This window comes from Carcharodon carcharias, chromosome 4, assembly GCF_017639515.1.
Source record: "Carcharodon carcharias isolate sCarCar2 chromosome 4, sCarCar2.pri, whole genome shotgun sequence".
Lineage (NCBI taxonomy): Eukaryota > Metazoa > Chordata > Chondrichthyes > Lamniformes > Lamnidae > Carcharodon > Carcharodon carcharias.
The window spans coordinates 23,259,046-23,282,784 of record NC_054470.1 but is presented as its reverse complement, the minus strand read 5'-3'; the positions used below and the strand labels follow the sequence as shown (position 1 = coordinate 23,282,784).

The 23,739-nt window shown below is 44.5% G+C and overlaps 1 protein-coding gene across 3 annotated transcripts in view; it reads right to left on the bottom strand.

Annotated features, from left to right (window-relative positions):
* pcsk5b (proprotein convertase subtilisin/kexin type 5b) overlaps positions 1-23,739 on the bottom strand; it is a 458,035-nt gene that overhangs the window by 346,738 nt on the left and 87,558 nt on the right. For all 3 annotated transcript variants that reach the window (XM_041185989.1, XM_041185987.1, XM_041185988.1), the window contains exon 6: positions 1,933-2,021. In XM_041185989.1, the coding sequence (XP_041041923.1) occupies positions 1,933-2,021 (89 nt within the window). The remainder of the gene's footprint in view (positions 1-1,932; positions 2,022-23,739) is intronic.

Genomic DNA, 23,739 nt, shown 5'->3' with positions numbered 1-23,739 from the left:
ACTGTATACCTGGACCCCCAAGACTCTTTGGACCTCCATCGTTTCTAGCTTTTCACCATTCAGAAAGCATTCTGTCTTATCATTTTTAGCTAAAATGTGGATGGCTTCATGTTTGCCTATATTAAAATCTGTTTCCCACAGTTATGGCCTTTCACTGAATCTATCAATCTCGCCTTGTAATTTTATGCTTCTATCTACATTGGCTACAATGCTGCCCATCTGTATTTCATTGGTAACTTTGGATCTTGTGGCTTTCTACCCCATCATCTAAGTTGTTAAGAGTACTGCGAGCAGTTGAAACCCTGACATTGATCATTGCAAGACACCACTAGTCACATTCTGCCAATTAGAGTTCCTTCCCATTGTTCATACTCTGTCTCCTTTGGCTCAGCCTATTTCTTAGTTTATTTGCGTTCTATTCCATAAGCTTCAACTTTAGCTAACAGTTCCTTATCAGGAATGTCATCAAATGCCTTCAGAAGTCCATATAAGTTAACATCCACAGCCCTATGTCCACTGCTTCAGAAACCTCTTTAAAAAAAAATTCAATCAAATTCATGCCAGCTCTCTCTGATCTGCTGGACATTTTCAAGGTGTTCAGTCACTGTATCCTTAATTATAGACTCTTGTAATTTTCCAACCACAGTTGTTAGGCTAACTGGTCTATAATTCCATTGTTTCACTCTGTCACCTTCCTTAAATAATGGAGTGACTACATAATTTTCCAACCTAAAATAGCATTTCCCAAATCAAGAGACGTTTGGAAACTTATAGTCAGGGCATTTGCAATTTCTTTGTAGATTTAAACCCTTAGGATGGAAACTGTCTGGTTCCAAGTATTTGTCAATACTGTCAGCTTGCTTACATTAATTTTGTTTCGATGCCTGTTGCTGATTTAATAATGATTTTTCTGTGATATTTAACATGCTGGTTTCTTCCCCAACTGTAAATAATGAAGTAATTAATTAACGCAATTGCAGTTTCCTTATTTGCATTGATCATCATTATCAGTTTTCAAGGGATCCACATTGCTTTTGACCATCCTCCTTTCCTAATGTTTGTAAAAGTTGTGTGTGTTGATTTTGAGGGCCTATGTATGTTTCTTTTTATGCTCCTTTTTTGAAGGACAACTGTCTATTTTCTCACCCTTTGCTGCTCTTCGTATCGTTCCCATTCACCAGAATCTATGCTTTACTTTGCATATTTGGCTTTATGTTATCTTTTTCCTCTTTTGTTGTCCATGGCTATATTTATTGGCATATAGAATTCTTGCCCTTTAGGGGCATGTATCATGTTACATTCCTTTTTGAACAACTTTCATTGATACTTTGTTATTTTATCCATTAACACATTTGCCCAGTTTCTTGTGCTCAGCCTAACTCATCCCACTGAAGTCAACCTTGCCTGTAATCTAAAATTTTAGTAAATGTTTTGCGTTTCTCCCTTTCAATATTTGTTATATGTTCGTGCATCATTAGGCCGTTAACCAAACTTCACTTATTACTAAATTTAATATGACCTGCCCCCTTGTTGGTTTTAGGACATATTGTTGCAGAATACAATCCTGGACACAGGAAATTCGCAGTGAATTCAAATCTACTATGGAGAAAATGGAGATTGTTCAAATCCACTTGTGCTTCATTGCCTAATCACTTGGCAGAGAAAGGTGGCGTTCATTCCATCAGGTTGGAATAAACATTTGATCCTGATCTAAGAGGTGAAGAAATAGTGTATTGCCCCCATACCCTACTCAATCATCTTTTTCCCTTGCCTTGCATCCATCACATTTGTGCTCTATTTATAAAAAAAAATCTCCATCAGAAAAATGAACAGTACAGCAAAGGTGAACCAAAATGTCAAGTAGCCATGCAGTGCAGGCCATTCTTTGCACATATCGTTGATTTCATTTTACAATGAGAACATTTCACAAACCTCCAATCTTGGCATTGTAAGCGACTCCTATTGTGCAGTGTGAATTGTTTGCAACAGCAGCCACCTCTCCTGCACATCGGGTTCCATGCCTGTGGAAGAACATAGAAGAAAAAATACATTACGTATTGGGACCAACACGTGAAATCCCAACAGAACAGACAATTCAGGAAGGCATGCACTGAGGTTCCCCAGAGGTTGTTACTAGAACCACTGCTTTTATTGAGATAGCTTGATGACTTAGAATTGGGTGTACAGGGCACAATTTCAAAATTTGCAGATGATACAAAACTTCAAAGTTATTGTGATTTGTGAGGAGGGCAGTGATAGACTTCAAGACATAAACAGGTTGGTAGAATGGACAAATGCATGGCAGATGAAATTTAATGCAGAGAGTGCAGTTGGAATATCATGGGGTGAAGAATGAAGAAAGGACATATAAACTAAACAGTACAATTTTAAAGGGAGTACAGGAAAGAGAGACCTGGAGGTATATGTGTTTCATTGCTTTTGACCTGTATGCCTCTGTTTTAAAGCAGAGAATCCCATATACCTTTATAACCACTTTCTCAATCCGCTCTGCCCCATTAATAGCATTGCCACACAAGGAGATATTAAGGCAGATGACCATGACCAAATGTTTGCTTAAAGAGGGAGCTTTTAAGGAATATCCTAAAGGAGGAAAGAGAGGCAGAGTCCTTTGGGGGAGATAGCTGAAGGCATGGCCACCAATAGTGGAGTGATTAAAATGGGGAACCCTCTAAAGAGAGCAGAATTGGAGGGGATTATAGAGATGGGAGGTGTGAGGTCATGGAAAGATTTGAAAATGAGGATAAGAATTTTAAAATTGAGGCATTGCAATGGCCAGTGAGCACAGTGGTGACAGGTGAATAAGACTCGGTGCAATTTGGGACACAGGCAGCAGAGTTTTTGATGACCTCAAGTTTAAGGAGGGTAGAATATGGGGGCTGACTAGGAGTCCATTGGAATAGTCAAGTCTAGAAGTAACAAAGACACTGATGAAGGTTTAATCATCAGATGAACTGAGGCACAGGTGGAGCGGGGCAATGTTGCAGAAGTGCAAATAGGCAGTATTAGCAATGGTACGGATCAGCTTCAGATGGCTGCCCGGGAGAGGGAAGCAGTTGATGACAATGGAACAACATTTGTGGTAGGGACTGAAGACAATGGTTTTGGTCTTCCCAATATTTAGATAGGGGAAATTTCTACTCCTCCAGGACTTAATGTCGGATAAGCAGTCTGACAATTTAGAGGTAATGGAGGGGCCAAGAGAAAGCATCTGCTTGAAGATGCTCCCAGAAGCTTTTTCCTTTTTCCCTTTTGTTCTGCTAAGGACCTTTTGAGAATAATAGTTGGATCTATATTTTTAAATCTGGAGGCATCAAATAACTTGGTACGGTGGACTGACCTGCAACATGCTGTGCCATTCCAATTTACCAAGACAAACAATGTCAGCCTTAATGTAAAATAGATTATTAAGATTCAAGAATTCACAATGTTGATGTATTTTTTGTCAAGGCCAGTATTTCATGCCCATCCTTAGTTGTCCTGAGGTGGTGGTAATACTGAGCTTTTTGGATTTGCCTAGTCCACAGTTTCCCAAACTTTTGTTCCATTTTCTCTGCCACCACGACACTCCAACACACCCTGGAAAATTCATGTGCTATGCCTGGCCCACCTCTAAGAAACAACACACCTCAGTTGAAGATTTACATCAGAACGAATACAAATGAGTATCCCAATCCCAAGTGGAAAACACTGTGTTTCCAGTTTCTCTTTTCCCAGCTCTTTTTGTTCCTTTCCCAGGGTCAAAATTCTTAACCTTACACTTCACAACAATCAAACATGAGGGGCAGAATGATCTCAGATTAGCTCGAAGTGTGGTAGCGGACAGGAAAAAGGATGTTTTAGCTGCCGGCCGCAATGGCGGCTTTTCATGGCATTTTGTCCCAATCCTGCATCATTAATAATGCATTCCCAGGAAACACACCATTTCGATGGCGGGCAGGCTCTCATTCGCCAACCATGCCTCACCTTGATGCTTCATCAGCTAGGTGCCATAATTAAAGACCAGCCGCATGAACACCTCTCGGCCCACGACTGCTGCATGGAAGACAGGGTGACCCCAAAAGGCAAAAAGGCTGCAGTCCCCAGGTTTAGTGACGCAATCCTCAAGCGCCTTTTGGATGCCGTGGAGGCCTGCCGTGATGACCTCTACCCCCGCTCTGGCCGCAGGAGGGGCAGCAATATCACCAATCCAGCATGGGAAGTGGTGGCAGTGGTGGTCAGTGCCAATGCCCTGCAAAAGAGGACAGCAGTGCCTCTACTGGATGAATGGTCTCATCCGTTCCGCCAAGGTAACTCACTCTTCTCATCACTCAACTCACTCACTCGCAAGCCCATCACACATCCACAAGGATCTCACGCCTCAAGGGACAACACCATTAACCCTCACACACACCCTCACATCTCCATCAGGCTCATGTCCTCTCGAGCTCATGTCCTCATCACGTCTGTGGCTCTGCTCACCACAGAAACATTCCACGCAGCGCCATGTGTCCTGTATGTTTTCCTGCAGGAGAAGCTGGCTCACCACAGCAGGGAGAGGTTCCAGGCCGGGGGTGGAATGGCTCACATAAGGGCCCTCGCTCACTTTGAGGAGTGTGCCATCACACTGACTGGTGAGGATATGGACCATGCCTGTGGCGATGGTGAGGTCGGCGGTAAACACCCACTTGAGGATGCTGCAGCACATCATCCCTCTCTCAACGCAACTGTGAGTGCCCTTTCTCTTGCTTTTGACTCTGCTGACACGCACTAATTATCTATATATTGGTTCACAGGGAGCTCTGCCAAGTGGCTGACACCCTGAGCCAGTTCCCCATCTACATCCTCATCTCCAGCCAAAAGGACACCTCCTGCATTGAAGAGTTGGAAATAAGCAGCCAGGAAGTCCATCACAGTGCTTACTCACACCCTGCACCAGCACAGAAACACACACCTCGGTGGGACCTAGATCGAGAGCAGGCTCAACTTCACAACATGTTGGTCACTACAGAATTGTTGGAAGCCCTCAGGGGAGTGTGTCCACCTGCTCGGTGATGAAGTGGTGCCCACATGTGCACTCATTGAGGTCTCCATGGGAAGGATGGTGGATGACACGGAGATCCTGGTCCAGCAGAATACAGAGATGCACGCAGATCTGCACTGCATCGCGATAGTCATGGGTGAATTCCTGCAATGGCAACACAAGAGGAAAACGAGGCACCTCAATGTCCCCCTAGCTGCTCCTTCCCCTCTAGGAGTCAGGTTTGGGCCCTCAGGCACCTGAAGGGAGGAGGAGCAGCAGCAGCTGGACACCCCTGGGTCATCCACTCAGGAATCTCAGAGGCTGTCCTCTTCCTCTAAGTCCCCTTTGCCTGTGACTCACTCAACCTTGTCCTCTGTCACCGCAGAGGGAGCAGCTGGCCCACAGGAGAGCAGCCGGCCCACAGGAGAGCAGCCAAAGCAAGCTGGCGCCCTCAAGCTCTCCAGAGGATCCACGCTGAAGTCATTAGAGGCAACAGGGCCAACCATTGCACAGGCTGTTTCCACCCCTGCTGCAGATGTCAAAGCAGCACCTAGAAGTCTAAGGTGGGCAAAAGTTAAGCAAATCTGATACAGTTGATTGCACGGTGAACACATATTGTCACTTTTCAACCTGGAAATACACTCACTTTCACTGAATATGTAATGGTGTCTTTCAGCTTCAATGACAGGCTTTGCAAGTCCTCCCACTGCATCCGTCCAGCCAAACACCCCACCCTCCAACTAGCAGCTCAGCTGCACACAACCGGATCACGAGTGATTCTGGAGGGAGAAGTGTGAGGGGGCAGGGCCTTTAGGAGCTTCGTGTAAGCATTCTCTCATGCACGTGGATCCTTCCTGCATCACACTCATCTCAATGTCCTGAGCATTTTCACTGCTGCCTGCTGGGGTTCTCTTTCATGTTGTGCATCTGACTGACCTGCATCTCCACCCACCCATTGATCGCACTTCCATTCAGCACCTGTTCTCGCCCACCACGACTCTGGTTTCACTTTCGATTTGGCAAGCATGGTAGTGCTACAGTTATTCTTCACTCCCCATCCTTTCCCCTCCCCCAGTCATCCATTTCCTTTCCCCCATCACTGCCATTGCCTCCCCCACTCCATCCCACATCACCTTTCACCTCCCCACTGTCACATACCACCCTTTTCTTTCAGGGATATCCAGGTGAACGTGCACCTTCCCTTCCTTCCTGAATATCCCACCCCCATCCACATCAACCTCCCTGACTTCCTCCTTCCCATCCCCAGGGTCGGTGTCTGCCTTTGAGTCCCCATGAACCACCCTCACCATCCCTTCTACCACTACCGTTGCACCCTCACCCCACCCTACCAACTCACTCGGCCCTCAGTCATTCTCACCATTCCTTCCTACCATGCCCACCCTCAGTTCACTCCCCAGAGGGCAGTCATGGACTCAAAAACAACCCTCCCTTGCACATTCACATGGACGTTCCCCCACATCCTTCCCTTCTTGGAGCTCCTTTCTCCTCCCCACCCCCCCCACCCCCGCCCCTTAGTCCTTCCCCTCTCCCCGGACTCATCATCTTACACCTTCCTCCCTTCCTTAGCTGCCATCTCCCCTGTTACCCCCTCCTCCTCTCCATACTCTCTCCTCCCCTCCCCTCCCAACTTCACAGCCTCATGACACACCTTTCTCTCTCAGTTGAAACTAGACTTTCCCTCCAACCCACTGTACATCTTCCCCTCCTAAATACAGCTGGGCCTTCCTCTCCACTCCCTTGATGATCATCTGTTGTGAGCAGACCCTCAATGGTGGCTTCCCATCCTCCGTGAGCTGCTTCGCGGCGAAGCCATGTCCATGAGAATCCACCCAGCATGTGATGGCTATTCCTCCAGGGTCCGGTTACTGTCGGGCTCCAGCATCTACAGCTCCTTGGGTGTCCACGATGTGTGCAAAGCCCTAGAGGTAAGTCCCGACTTCTGCACATCACACTTGTCAAGACCGGTGTGTTTTCCCGCCGATGTGCATGGAAGATCCAGTGTGGGGGGATGATTCCAGCGAGCTAGGCTTATAATGATAGCAAATGTATTACAATGAGGTTCCCGATGTCTGACAGCAGGAAACACAGCCCACCATTGATGGGTAAAGAGGACAATTGCAAACTGGTTTCACAAAGTTGTGAAACTGATTTCTGGCCCTCTCACCATATAGTTCGCTCGTGCCACCGAACACGCCTGACGCCAGCGGGCACGGAAAATTCTACCCTGCACGTCATGCTCATCGGTTAGACACTGCTGGTATCAATGGCTTGGACACAAACCAGTGATAGGCTGGTACTCTGCATCGATAATGTCAGGTTTTGAAGGGCAAAATCTATGTACCCTCATTTGAAAACTACAGCCTGGTCATATTGTAATCTACAAAGGCATCTACTGGCATCAAATCTACATCCAGTTCCCTATTTTAATCATATTATTTCTAAAATATTTTAAAATTACTGGTGTGCTGGCCTTATAATGTTTAGCATACTTTGTCCTCAGTATAAACATTCATCTCTGATTCTTGCACTGTAATCTTACATTTGCCTGCCAATATAATTCTCTCTGCATATAGACCACGTGACAAATTTTTTGAAGTGTGATGGGGAAAAATGGTGTTTTGTCTATCAGTTACCAAGTACAGACAAAAATCCCAGCAACAGAAAATACCTTGCACAACATCTGAAGCTTTGACACATTACAAACCTCTCAACTCAGTTGTTACATTTGGTGTGCAATGTACACATTGTGCTTGCTTCTGATTGATTTTAGTTTCATATTCATAAAACACCACATTACACCTGAACAGATAAGAAACCTGACAAAGAAAAAAAAAGGTTACCAAAAGATTCACCTCCATTTGTACCTATTGACAGCAATTAGATTTTATGAACTTAGAAAAAGAGATGTGATTAGAAACAGCTGCACCTCAGCAGTTGAATGAATTTTGCACTGCAGGGCTCCTTTCTTTAAAAGGCACCATTGGGTCCAACATCCAATGAGCAATATCGCTGGGGATGTGCTGTGTTAATATGTTGCACAAAATACGCGAATTAAATAGATTCAACTTTTGCCGGTTGAAATGGCTGGAATCTTCACTGAAGATCACAGCAACGTACAAAAAATGCTGGAAAAACTCAGCAGGTCTGACAGCATCTGTGGAGAGAAAGACAGAGTTAATGTTTCAAGTCCGTATGACTCTTCTTCATCTGAAGAGTCATACGGAGTCAAAATGTTAACTCTGTCTTTCTCTCCACAGATGCTGTCAGACCTGCTGAGTTTTTCCAACATTTTTGGTTTTTGTTTCAGATTTCCAGCATCCGCAGTATTTTGCCTTTATCCCAACAAAGTAAACTGAAATGGTTTCGAACACCCTCCTGACCGTTACTCAGAAGTTTGGCTGCTTCCATTTTTCAAAGCAGTAACCAGAACCAAATATAACTGCTAGAAACTGGTTGAGGCTGTGGTGCAACCAATATAAACTGCTTCACTGGAGGTTCGCTGTCAAGAAGTAAATGCATTGAACAATCTCACTATCCAAACACCTTTTATTTTTGTCAGTTGTTATGGCACCATCAAGGGGAGGTTTGATTATGAGACCACCTTTGTGCAGGAGTGGAAGATAATGGTGGATTTACAAGATTGCCAGACAACCCCTTAATCTGAGCACAATCAAAATTCAAATAGCACAAAAAAAAAATCAGAATTTTAAATGCAAGTTGTCCCCAATACTATATTACACCCAAATATTTGCATTCTTTTAAGCTTGTCCAACAAAGTCATCACCCAAACTAGTCCCCGCCCACACAACTACCCATGAAGGGTGAGAGAAGCAAGTTTCCACCAATTCTGCTCATTTGAGAAGGCTTTTCACATTGCCCCAGATTCTCAGGCACATAGGAGACTGACTATTTAGCCTCTCAAATCTGTTCCATCCACCATTCAAAAAGATCATGGCTGATCTGTGACCTAACTCCATATATCTGCCTTGCCCCACATTCCTATATACCTTTTAGGAACAAAAATCTATCAATCTAGGATTTAAAATTTGAAATTGATCTAGCATCAATTGCCATTTGCAGAAGAGAGTTCCAAACTTCTACCCTTTGTCTTTAGAAGTGTTTCCTAATTTTGCTCCTGAAAAGGTCTGGCTCTAACTTTTAGACTATGCACCCCGAGCTCTAGGCTCCTTAACCAGTATCTCTCTAACTAGCTTATCAATTCCCATTAATTTTTGAAAACTTTGATCAAATCTCCTCAGCCTTTTAAATTCCAAGAAACACAACCCTAGTATGTGTTATCTCTCCCTATGATTTAACCTTTAGGGTCCAGGTATCATTCTGATTAACCTTCAATACACTTCCTCTCCAAGGCTAATACATCCTTCCTGAAGTGTGGTGCTCAAAACTGGTATGGGCTACCCATGGCTTTGTATAGCCGTGGCTGCACGAATCCACCTTGTCTGCACGAATCCACCTTGTCTGCAGTGAACATCAGTCAATTGAAACTACCAGTTGGTTGGTTCTGCTGCAGAAATCAACTTGTTCAAAAAGTTGAAAATGGCCCATTTCCTAGTACTCCCACTCCTCATTATTCCATTATTCTTACACTGTTTGATTTTGCTAATTCATGTGAGGTTTTATGTTCAGGCTTAAATTAATGGATCTATATTTGAATGCAATTTCACCTCAGCAAAACTAGCGGAATGTTGGTTGCAGTTTGCTCATTGTGCCTTTAGTGGAAACTCCTGGCTAATTAATTTTGATCTTAGCACTTGGATTTCAGGAGAATAGTGATGAGATTAACAACCTCAGTATGTTGCTCTCCCTGCTCATGCACAAACCAGGGAACATGATATAGTGCTTTGATATGCGACAAGAATCCAGATTGTATTATATCCTTAATATCAAATAATAATCATTCAAACAGCTCCATGAATTTGAAACATCGTGGCAGTGCCATATATGGCAGTGCCATATATGGCAGGCATGGGAACCGGTCTAGACGGAGTCCTGAGTACTTACATGGTTCAGTTATGCACAAACATGCTGCTGGCTTCAGACATCTAGGAGGTAATTGAGATAAGTGTTGAATCCAAAGGAGTGCTGAATCCAAAGCCTACTGATAAGATCCACAAAAATATTTTGTATGGCATGAGGTCCATTATATTAAAGACCACCATCCAGGGCAGTAGCATCATGTACCTCTGGTCAAAGCACACTCTAAATGTAAGTATGGCCGATGCTGGATTATCCCAGGTCTATTCCTGTATCATTTAATTGCCAACTATTGGTCTCAGTAACCTTCAAGGCAGCACTGGAAGTGGAGAATGGGGAAGGATAAGGGAAACTGGTAAAGTAAATATACTTCAATATCAGTGAAAAATATGGAACGATTTGTTTAAAATTTTCCCTTCATTTTGCAAATTTAGGGCAAAGTGTTCTATTTAAAAACAAAATGCCACAAATCAGTACGAAAATTGCAGGCAAAAAGCCAATGTATCGTAACAGCGCTACAGACTAAGCTAAAACCAAGTGATTAATTCATATGCCCTTCCTCTAAGGAATTGTCTCTATTTGGAACCTATTCTTTTTCTCTGCTTCTGTAGGGCCTTTGCTAGAGTACAATTCGATAAGCACTGGCCACTTTCCCATTTCTTAATAAACTGATCATCAGATAAGCGTGTATGTGAACATCAAGAGTCAGCAGACTGCTTAAGCAAGATGAGCATTGCCACCCAACTCCAACTCCATCCTGTCACCAGGATTATGGATATGGATGGGCACACACAAATGGTCAGAATTCTCAGAGTTCCCATCCTTACCTACTGCAGAGGCAAAGAGAAATTGTAGCACAAATATTACCATCCTTATGGAGATTAACTAACTGAAGCAAGATGACAAGACAAATATGTAGGAAAAACAAAGTGCTGGAAATGGTCAACAGGTCTTGTGGAATCTGGGAGTAAAGAGACAGAGTTAACATTTCAGTTTGATGACATTACTTCACCACTGGAACTGTTTAGGGGCGTGGATTTTAAGGAAGGGGAGGGTGCAGAAAGGAGGAAAGAACAAAAAGGGAAGGTCTGTGAGAGGTTGAAAGGGAGGAGAAGTTAAATGTCTAAAGGGATGATGATGCAAGGTGAAAGGAGATCAATTTGACAAAAGAAAGAGGGGCTGGATATTCATCTTCGAGGTGGGAATCAGGAAAATTCACAACTCTGCAATCCCACCTCCATCCTGGCAGTGCCCATCCACCATATTTTCATCCCTAGGAGATGGCTATGCACTGGAGACTGCCTCTGTGAGCAGGCCCAAGGCAGCAACAGAGGTGGACAACTACCAAGGGGAGCAGGTTAGAAAGCCCGCCTCTGTTCACTGGAACAAGCTGTAAAATTGTCAAACACAGCCGTTCATATTCCCATTGAAAAAAAGCTTTAATCCTCTTAGCACCTTTTAATCTTGTCCAAATACACAACAGGCACTGAAAAATTACTTCAAACAAGCTAATAAAACTGTCAAAGTTCAAATTCCCTTTCACAACTGTGTAAACAAACCCCTACAGAGCTGAATCCATTAAGGAATTTGGAGCTCAGCCAAGCATTCATAATGTTGTGACAACAATGGCGCCAAAACAGGATACATTGAAACCTTTGAAGCAGGCTGAAGAGATGGCCATCTGGCTCACCAGGTGGCTGACTTTTCTGATTGACAAATCAGTCAGAGCTTGTAAGAGGAGCAAATTTTTTCCAAGGGGATTTTGAATGCCTGTTGGTTTATTTTGACAGTTTCATAAGTATTCCAAAGACTTTCCAGCATTATCATAGGGTTCATGAGTTCTGCCCACAGTGGACACTTGAAGAGTGTTTCAAAGGCTCAACAGACCTGTGGACTTTAAACTAATCTGAAGATGAAAGTAGAGTGGCCAGATGACACATTAAAGTCAGATTCTCAATAAAGTTGAACCCGTAAGAACCCTCTACCCACTTGATAATGTACTCTAAAGCATTTTTAGAGTACATTAATAATAGTTACTTATCTTTTAAAGACAAAGCCCTAAAATTATCACTGCATTAAAAAAACCCTTAACTTATCATACATCTAATTATGACAGCTGAAGTTGGCAAGGCCTTTTAAACAGCAGTCAAAAGGTTCCGATTCCACAACAGACTCCCCGTGTGGTTCACAACTCCTCTGAGCTGCTGTGAACCATGTATCCTAACAAAAAGGGCCCAACTGCATGAAAATTGCAGAGTATCTAAGGTGCCTAACACCACAACGAGGTTAGGGCAAGGGTGGGAATGCTGCATGCGGACTCACTACCCACACCCTCTCCTGTGCCATAAAAATTCCACACTTCTGGAATAGAGGTGGGAATGCCAGAATTGGTTCCCACCCACCCCTCACCTCTATTCCAACACAGATAGAGGCATGGAAAGCTAGGCTGAGGTGTCTAGAGGAGTTGTAAGTGGGTGAAGCAGAATCAATTGCCACCATCCAAAATTACAAAAAAAACCCAGAAAAAAATGGGGGCAGGGAGTTTATGATCTTAAATCATTGAATTGAACATAGAGTACAGAAGGTAGTAAACTGCCTGGTTGAAAAATGAGGCTGTTCCTCAAGCTCTGGTTGAATTTCACTGGAACAGTGCCAGAGGCTGGGGGAGGAGAATTAAAATAACAGGTGACCAGAAGCTCAAGATCCTGCCTGGAATCTGAATGGAGGTGTTCCTCAAAGTGGTCATCCAATTTTTATTTAGTTTCCTCAATATAGGGGGACCCCAACATGAGCAGCGATTATAGTATGCTAAACTAAAACTCGCATAGTAAATCCCTGTTTCAACTGGAAGGAGTTTTGGGGCACTGGATGGTGAGAAGAGAGGAGGTAAAAGGGCAGGTGAAGTATCACCTGGGTTTTAATGAGAAGGTGCAGTTGGAAGGGGAGTGAGTGTGAGAGGCTATTAAGGACCAAACCAAGATGCCAGATAGAGAATAATCCCTTCAGAATGCTGAAAGGGGAGGGGAGGGAAGACGTATTGGTGTCGTCATGCTGGAAGTGATGGAAATGGCAGAGGATGATTTGTTGAATGTAGAGTCTGGTGGGATGAAACATGAGGGTGACAGGAACTCTAGCACAGTTCAGGGCAGTGGGTTGGCGGGGGAAGAGGTGAGAGCAAAAGTGTGGGAAATGGAACCAAAGGTTCTGCCAATGAGATGGGAGGAGATACTAGCTTTAGGAAAAAGACTCATTGAGAGTGTTAGCATGGAAGGTTGCATGGGCAGGAAGTAGGGTGCGAGGAAGTGTTGTCAACATAACTGGGAGACAGTGCTCTTACAGCGAATATAGATCAATAGATATGAGAAAAGATGAGAAAAAGATGGAAATTCACAGCAAAGATGATGAAATTTTCCACTCAGGGTATCAGCAGGAAACAGCACTGAAACAATCATCAAGGCATCAGGAAAAAGTATTCAAGGGGGCTGGAGTAGAGCTAAAACAAAGAATGTTCCATATAACCTATGAAAGACAGGCACAGCTAGAATCAAAAATAAAAACAAAAAAACTGCGGATGCTGGAAATCCAAAACAAAAACAGAATTACCTGGAAAAACTCAGCAGGTCTGGCAGCATCGGCGGAGAAGAAAAGAGTTGACGTTTCGAGTCCTCATGACCCTTCGACAGAACTTGCGTTCGAGTCCAAGAAAGAGTTGAAATATAAGCTGGTTTAAGGTGTGTGTGTGGGGGGCGGAGAGATAGAGAGACAAAGAGGTGGAGGGGGGGTGGGGGTGTGTGGTTGTAGGGACAAACAAGCAGTGATAGAAGCAGATCATCAAAAGATGTCAACGACAATAGTACAATAGAACACATAGGTGTTAAAATTAAAGTTGGTGATATTATCTAAACGAATGTGCTAATTAAGAATGGATGGTAGGGCACTCAAGGTATAGCTCTAGTGGGGTTTTTTTTTATATATATAATGGAAATAGGTGGGAAAAGGAAAATCTTTATAATTTATTGGAAAAAAAAGGGAAGGGGGAAACAGAAAGGGGGTGGGGATGGGGGAGGGAGCTTACGACCTCAAGTTGTTGAATTCAATATTCAGTCCAGAAGGCTGTAAAGTCCCTAGTCGGAAGATGAGGTGTTGTTCCTCCAGTTTGCGTTGGGCTTCACTGGAACAATGCAGCAAGCCAAGGACAGACATGTGGGCAAGAGAGCAGGGTGGAGTGTTGAAATGGCAAGCGACAGGGAGGTTTGGGTCATTCTTGCGGACAGACCGCAGGTGTTCTGCAAAGCGGTCGCCCAGTTTACGTTTGGTCTCTCCAATGTAGAGGAGACCACATTGGGAGCAACGGATGCAGTAGACTAAGTTGGGGGAAATGCAAGTGAAATGCTGCTTCACTTGAAAGGAGTGTTTGGGTCCTTGGACGGTGAGGAGAGAGGAAGTGAAGGGGCAGGTGTTGCATTTTTTGCGTGGGCATGGGGTGGTGCCATAGGAGGGGGTTGAGGAGTAGGGGGTGATGGAGGAGTGGACCAGGGTGTCCCAGAGGGAGCGATCCCTACGGAATGCCGATAAGGGGGGTGAAGGGAAGATGTGTTTGGTGGTAGCTAGAATCAATATGGGACCCCATATACTGCCTTTTATTTGGAAGAAGTGAGTAGAGTTAAAGCATAAGTGGTTCAAAAAAGAAACATTTTCATCCAGGTGGAGAAGGGCGTTGGTGGATGGGGAATGGCTGGGTCTTTGTTCAAGGAAGAAGTGAAAAGCCCTCAGGCCACCTGGTGGGGTATAGAGATAAACATCCATGGTAAAAAGGAGATGGTTTGAGCTGGGTAACTGGTAAACTGATGGATGGACTGGGACAATCAAGGATGTGGGTGGGGAGAGACTGCACCAGGGGAGAAAAAGAGTCAAGGTTGGAAAAAAAAAATCAATTCAGTCAGACAAGAACAGACTGAAATGATGGGTCTACCAAGGCAGTCCTATTTGTGCATCTAGGGAAAGAAAAGAGACGTGGATTGTTTAGGGTTGGGAGATTGAGAGATTGGAGGCCATGAAAGGAAGATCTCAGTATGAAATTAGGTTAGTGGTACTCTTAGATCTCATAGGTTTTACACTGCTCAGTAATTTTACCAACCAAATCATTCAAAAAGCCTGGCACTCTTCCTTGGCTGTGCTATAAGGATCAGAACTGCTCAAATTGTACAATTAAGATGTTCTGGGACTGTGTCTTTAATTTTAGGGTAAAATGAAAGGGGTCATGTGGCCTGTTCTGAAGTCTGGGTGTTTTGACTGTTAAAGATTAAAGGAAGGCCCATATTATTTTACTAGGATGAAGGTGCAAGGTGTTTACTCTTGTAGACAATGACCGCAGCCTGTGTGCTAACAGGGGATAGACTGTGAGTCTCCAAAGTCCCAGAAAAGTGTTGAAAATGTCAGGTTGTAAACGGTTGTGCTTTAAACTGTTTAATTAGTTCCAAGATGAAAGAGAGTTGGGCTCTCAAGCATAGCTAATCAAAACCTCTACCTGAGACACAAGGTCCATGTGATTCAAGTTGCCATGGTGATCAGCTTTGAGATGGGAAAGTTACTGAAGATGCCAACATGATATCGTGTTTACAGGCTTTCCTAAAACATCACTGAATGTTACAGACAGGATGGTCTGCCCGGTTCCAGGGTAGGAGGGCAATAAGTTCAACTAGAGGCTGAAAGTCTCTGTACTCACCACGCCGGAATGCGGGTGGATGCGTGTGCTCGGACTGGAAAGACCAAAATTCATGGGGACTTAAAACAAGGCTGGAAGTTTGCCTAGCTTTAGCTAAAGGGAGAACTCTCCAGCAAAACCTTGCTGTGAAAGACAGTTCTGAAATAACAAGTTACCAGGCTAAGAAAGGAGAGAACAGAAGTAAACCCAGCAGTGCTAAGAATCACTTTGGACTGATTCTGGAAGAAATAAATGTCCCCTTAAAGGACAACGTAAAGTATACCTGTGAAGTGTGCTTTTTCGGTTGTGCTGAGAGAAGAGGGCAAGTTCTGTTCAGTGGTTTAAATAATAAATTGCCTACAAGAAATAGTATTTAGTCAATAGTGATTTTAGTATTGTGTTCCAGTAAAGGTCTTGTGTTATTCTTTCAGCTATTAACTGGAAGTTCAATTTTTTCAATTTTTTTTAAGTGTTACGGGTCTCCACAGGGGTTGTAACAAAATGCAGGGCTGCTTAATTGCACCAACGTTCAGACACATTTGCAACACATTATGAGCATGGACATGATGTCTGACCTGTAAGCCATAAACTGCATCGTACATTGTACAAGTACTACTTTTTCTAAGTTAGGGCTCTGTTGCATCATTTAAGAGAGGTGCTAACTAATGTTCCCTGTAAGCTGTGCAGAAACCTGTAAGTCCTTGTGTGCACTATGCACAAGTCAGCTCCTTTAAGTTACCCTTTGTGCACAACCTTGCAAAGAAATTTAAAGGGACCACACGATTAAATAAACCACACACGCACTCCAAAAGGAACTAGAGGGTACATTGGTGCTAACAAGTCTCAGGTATTTCCACTTCAATGACATGGCTTAAAACATAAAACATAGCCCGAGTACCAGTTATGGAATCAATTAATGACACTGGAAAGTAAATATCAAAGTTGCTTGACCGTCCTAACAACAAATGTTTCCCCTCAGTAGGAATGGTCTGTAGGCAGTCATGTTGAGAGAGAAAGAGGCTTTGTTGAATTCATTACCCATACTTTCTGTAATATTTATCAAAATAATTCAGTTAAAATAACAGGTTTGTCAAAAGGTCATCAAGCTGAACTATTAACTCTCTCCACAGATGATGTCAGACACGCTAAGCATTTTCAGCATTTTGTGTTGTTATTTCTGATTTCTAGCATCCACAGCATTTTGTTTCAGAATTCAGGTAAGTGCTTTGTCACAGCATGGGGTTGGAGGATATTTTTCTCATCAAGAACATTTTATTGGCTATATACAATAGACATTAGAAATGGTTCAGAATTCACACTGGGGGGAAGATGCACACCATGGAGTATATTGCCAATAAGTAAACCGATTTATAAAAGAACATGCATGTAATTGTGTTATGCATAATGCATGGAACGCCCCTTTGCCATCAAATTTACAATCTCAACAGGAGAGCTCCCCCCACTCCCCAGACCAGGACAAGGTGGCTCTTATTTATTTGTTTTTCCAACAAGAAAATACTTTGTCCGTTTATACAATCTCTGACATTTCCAGTCACAATTGAAAATTTTAGTAGTTTTTTTAGAATTGATGTAATTGGTAAATATCAAGCATAGGTTAACTAGCTGTGTGTGAAGCTTATGATGCATTTACCAGCATTTTTGTTTTTGGTTTACAGTCAATAAGATGAGGCTAGATGCATACATGAAGAGGAGATTAGAAAAATATAGGGCTGAGCGGGAAGAGGTAATTAGAATGGGAGAAGGCTGATATGGTGTTTAAATACCAGCATAGACCAGTTGGCCGAATGGCTCAGCTCTGTGCTGCAAATTCTGTATGATAGAGTAACACTAGATGGCAGTATCAGAGGTAAATCTCATACTGATTATAACAAATATAGTCTACCTCTGATTATTCAAAATATCTTAAGTCCAAAGTGTATCCAGCAACTTGAATTAAGCAATTCCACTAAAATGACATAGAAGACAGACAAACTTACACCCAAAGGGTCTTATTTCAGGTTGTGTTCATGTACATAATTGAATATGGTTTACATCCAATTTACCACCAAATCAACTAACTCAACCACCAATTTAGCCAATGCAAATGGAAGCATGAGAACAAAGGGTTTGGGTCACACATGTCTGCATTTTTCCTTCATCATTTACCTTTACAGAACTAATTTAAGTTTTTTTTTCTTATCAATGATCTATCCTTGGTCTCTTCTTTCTCATCTACATGCTGCCCATTGACGATATCATCTGAAAAAGTATCAGTTTCCACTCTCAAGCTGACAAAACCCATCCCTATAAAAACACGAAAGCAAAATACTGCAGATGCTAGAAATCTGAAATAAAACAAAAAAGTGCTGGAAATACTCAGCAGGTCAGGCAGCATCTGTGAAGAAAAACAGATCCCTCCCTCGCCACCGCCTCTCTCAATTCCTCCATTGTCTCTAAATTATCAGTACATAGTTGAAAAGTGGTGGTTAGCCAACTCATTGAACCGCTGTCGTCCGTGTGTGGTGTAGAATTTCCCTTGCTGGAGGCTATCATTGCCTGGCACAAATGTTACTTGCCACTTAACAACCCAAGTCTGAATATTGTCCAGGTCTTGCTGCAAGTGCTCACAGACTGTTTCATTAAGTAAGGAGTCACGGATGGAACAGTGTACCGTGCAATCATCAGCGAACATCCCACTTCTGACTTTATGAAGAAGGGAATGGTGTTGACGGAATGGCTGAAGATGGTTTGGTCGTGGACACTAATCTAAGGAATTCCTCCACTAATGTCCAGGAGCTGAGATGATTGGCCCCCAACAAGCAGAACCATCTTCCTTTGTTCTAGGTATGACTCCAAGCAAAGTTTTCTACCTGATTCCCAGGGACTTTAATTTTATTTGGGATCATTGATTTGGTCACATTTGGCCAGATATCACACTGACAAGGTTAGTCACTCTCACTTCACCTCTGAAATTCAGCTCTTTTGGCCTTGTTTGGACCAAGGCTGCAATGAGGTCTGGAGCCGAGTGGTCCTAGCAGTATCCAAACTGAATATCAGTGAGCAAGTTGCTACTGGGTAAGTGTCACCTGATAGCACTGTCAATGACACCTTCCAACACTTCGCTGATGATCAAGAGATGACTGATGGGGTAGTAATGGGCTAGATTGAATTTGTCCTGCCTTTTGTGGGAAGGATATTCTTGGCCAACCATCCATTTTTTTTAGGTGCCAGCATTGCAAGCTTAGTGGAGCATCTTGGCTACAGAAGTGACTCGTTCTAGAGCACAAGTCTTCAATACTACAACCAGGGTGTTGTCAAGGAGCATAGCCTTTCCTGCATCTAGTCTGTCAGGTGTTTCATGGTATCATGTGGAGTGAATGGAATTGGCTGAAGACTTGCTTCTATGATGATGGCAACATCAGGCAAAGGCAAAGTTAGATTATCAACTCAGGACTTCTGTCTGAAAATGTCTGTAAATGCTTCAGCCTCATCATTTGCACTGACATGCAGGGCTCTGCCATTATTCAGGAGGGGATGTACAGAGAGCCACTTCCCCATCCCATTAGTTGTTTAATCATCCACAACCATTCACGATTGGATTTTGCAGGACTACAGATTTGATCTGATCCATTGGTTGTGGAATCACTAAGCTGTCTATAGCACGCTGCATCCCTTATTTAGTATGCATGTGGTCCTCTGTTGTATCTTCTGCAGGTTGATATCTCGTTTATAAGTGCACTTAGTGCTGCTTCTGGTATGTTCTTCTCCACTCCTTCTTGAACCAGGATTGATTCCAACTTGATGTAAATAGTAGAGCAAGGGCATGCTATAGCATGAAGTTATAAATTGTCATGGAACACAATTCTGTTGAAGCTGATAGCCCAAAGGTACTTCATGGATGGCATGCATTGAGTTGCTAGATTTGTTGAGAGTCTGAATGGATGGATGGTGTCCTCAGTGTGAAGTCGAGATATTGGCCGGGATCTTGCACTCCCACTCGCGGCAGGCACATTCAATGGCAAGATCGGAGAATCTCACGAGAAGGTCCTAGTTGCGCTTCCTGACAACGTAAATCCAGGACGCAATTGCCCCTCCCCCCCGTCAATGGCCGGCCACATTTCCCACTGAACATCAGGAACTTAATTGTAATAAATTAGCATCTAGTTATTGTGGCCACACACTGGAATTATCCCATGTCAAATTTAAAACCCACATTGGTGTGATTTCATGAAGGCATGATTTACAACTGCCTTTAAAAGGCGTTAACTTGGCGACCTCAACTTCGAGGGGAACTCAGAGGCAAGTGAACACAACTTTGTGCAGCACTCACGATGATCCCAGCGGCTTGGTGGATTCAGGGTGGGGGGGGCGTGCACAGCTCCGCAGCGGCTTCCTCATGGCTGGCTAGATGTTCCAGGGCAAGGGCAACAGTGCAAGGGAGAAAAGAGAAGGCAAGGGTAATAGTGCAAATGGGGAAGGGGAAGGAGGCAACCTCAGGACAAGGGTAAAAGTGCCTGGGGGTGTCATGGCAGCACCCACTGAAGTTTGATCAGAAACACATTTGGGGGGTGGGGGTGGTGAGTAAAAAAAACGGCAGGGTTAATGGCAAAACATGTCAAAGCCGAGCATTCCACCACAACTGAGAGTGTTTAGCTTAAACTCAAGTGACATACTTGGAGTCAGCCTAATCAAGCAAGTGTGCCCAGTCAATCAGCACTAATTCCTCACAGTGCCAATGTAAGCTCTACTGTTAGCCCGTCAAACTCAAATGAGTGCTACTCAAATGCTGCAGAGCCATTATGCAATTGGGCAAGCCTGAGGATACTGTTGGGAAAGGTGCACTCCTAGTCCCTTGCATTACGTTTCAGTTGACATTGAAAATTCACCCCCATGGTCCAAACAAACCGTGAAGCCTTGGAGTCCAGGTTAGGAAAATGCCTGCGCCCGAGATGAGAGTTCAGGATGCAGTCGTGCGGCCAAAGCTGCTGCTACTTGGTCATGCGGTGTGGTATGGTGCTGGGGATGGGCATGGTGAGCCATCATGCGTCTGTGTGGTGGCCTCAGACTCCTGGAGAGAGACGATACAACAACGCTCATGCTGTAACCCGTAGTTTGGTAGCACACCATTGGCATCCAGAAAACGGAGTTCCAGTGCCTGGACAGATCTGCTGGAACACTGCAGTACACTCCTGAGGGTGTCACGCATTATAGTGACTTGCTGCATGCATCAAAACCCAGCAATGTAAATGGGGAAGACCTGGATGATGAGGCGGCGCAGGAACTGCAAGAGGACACTCTTGAGATCTTCACATTGCATCTGAGAATGCCTGACACCTGTCTGGCTGAGGGCAGCGCACATTTGCTATGTGAAGAGGCTCATATCATTGAGATGCTGCTGAGAAACAGCAGACACATGGACTTTAAGACAACTGGGTCCTTTGACAGACTTCATCACCTGTCCCCTTCAGCACCTCACCTTCACCTGTCAGGAATGGTGTTGAGATGGGGGGAGGGGTGGGGGAGCAGCCCAGCCTCTAAGGTGCCAAGAGCACACAGAGAACATCACGGAACACACTGACACTTGTTGAGTACAAGATTCTTGCAGCAAACACAAGCCATATGTAGGTGCACGCATCATGATATGGACAGTGACTGGACAATCACTGCGCTCATTATGCTCAAAAGGTTACACTCTGCACAGGGGAGAGGCCCTGGACTGTGACAGTAGCCTTCGTTTTGTGCAGGAAGCAAGGTTTCACATCTGATTGACACGAGCACTGCTCAACATAACAAGGGGCCATAGACGAGGAGACATTCTTGAGTGTATTTCCGATAGTCAACATTAAGTACAAGTGATTAACACCCATGCTGAGCAACTAAATCTTCTTGACCTTACTAAACATGCCGCTACGTCTTAGTGCTCCCCTGACATCCATAACGGAGGTGGAGGTGGCCTGCTAACCGCGACACCTTGTTGTCTGTGATTTTCTTGGTCGTCGTCCTGTGGAGGGCTGAGACCTGGAGAGCCCTGGCCTGCTTTCGAGGTCCTGTTGTGTTCCACTGGCACCGTCCTCGGCCTGTAGATCTGGAGCTCCTGAGTTCACAGGAGGGGGGGGAGATTTGGATGGGCTATGCACTCCCGATGTCACCTGGGTGGATGGCCCCGGGGTGTGCATCTGCTGATCCTCCACCCTATGGGTGCCGGAGGGCCCCTGGCTGACTTCTTGAGAGCAAGGGGAAGCTGCGGTGAGCTTGGGAGGCCATGGCATGCTAACACTATCGCCTTAGGCTGAAGGTGAATGGATTCCTCCATCGTGCCTTGCAATCTGAGGAGTGCAGCAGCCTCCAAAGTGCCGGTAACCTGGGAAGTCCCTGCCTCTACCTGCTGTTGATCAGACAGTGCGATAGGCTCACCAGATTGTGACCCCAGGGCTACTCTAGAACTAAATCCCACTGAGGTGCGTGTCTCTGTGCTGGTGGAGGGTGTGGGTGAGCGCTGTGACGGCGCTTCAATTAAGGCACCATCAGATTCCTCTTTCGAGGTGTCTTCAGGGGTGGAGTCGAGAACCTGGTTTGTGGACCCCCTCGGCTGCTTCCCAGATGTGCCTGCGAAAGCAAGGAAAGATAATTAGTGCATAGCAGGGATCTGTGGAACAGGGAAACTGACTCAAGGCATGGTTGTCTGATGGATGTTGCACTGCTGAATCCTCACTTAGTTGAGCATCATCCACCTCACCATCAGCACGGGAATGGTCCAGGTCATCGCCAGACAGCTGGACGGCTCTACTTTCAAAGTCCGTGAGGACCTTGATGTCAGGCATTCCTCCACCAGTCTGTGACCTCTCCCTCTTGTTGTGTGCCAGCTTGTCCTGAATGAATACAAATAAAGAGAGTGTAAGCAGGCCGCCTGCCAGGCCAGATGAGAAGGATGCCTGGCATGTGTGGGTGGTGAGTGATGCCAAGGATGGGATGGGGATACGATCCACAGGGCAGATGAAGGTGTGTGAGAGAGTGTATGGTGATGTCACTTGAGCTGGCGGTGAGATCCCTGTGGATGTGTGCTGGCTTTGTGAGGATGAGAGTTGAGAATTATGAGATGAGTGGTTTACCCTGGCAGAACGGAGAACATCATTCATCCTCTTCTGGCATGGGCTGGCTTTTCTCTTTTGCAGGCACTGACCACCGCTGCCACCAGCTCCCAGGCTGGATTTGTCATCTTGCTTGCTGGTGTTCACCCCGAGCTGGGGTGCAGGACTTAGCAGCAGGCTTCCACTGCACCCAATTGGTTCTCGAGGGAAGCATCCTTAATTTTGGGGACATGATGTTTCCTCCCTTTGGCAGCCATTACTTTCCAGCAGCTTTCGATCCCTTACAGAGAGCTAGCTCTGTACATGGACGCCCTTTAAATATGGCACCCAGATTACTGAAAGCCTGAGGTGACAGCAGGGCATGCGAATCAGAGGCTGCCCCACCAACAATCCGACATGAAACCAGTGCCTCTGCATTTTTGAAACAAAGTGTCACACTTAACAGTAGAAAACAAGCCGCTATTGCCATCAACGGGTCAACTGCTGCTCTCCCCACCTGAAATCGGACTTTGCTGGTTTCTGGGATGATCCCACCCATTGTCTCCACCAGAACTGTACAGTGGTCACTGTCAACAATACTGTCATGGAGAGATGCACCTGCGACAATCTGGTAGTTTCATGGGTCACATTAACGATACCCACTTTTTATTTGAGATATATTTAACCGAACTTAATTTTCTCAGCTACAGTGGTGGGATTTGAATATAGGTCTCCCGATCACTCATCTAGGCCTCTGGCTTACAAGTCTAGTAACACAACCTCTATGCTACATCACCCATTCTACGATAAATTATTTCAAATCATTTGGTCATTTCATGCAGGAATTATCAAATTTGACTTTCTTTAAAGCCATCTTGACTACTACTTGAGGAAGGAACAGTACCACCAAAAATAAAAATGAGAACAATCTC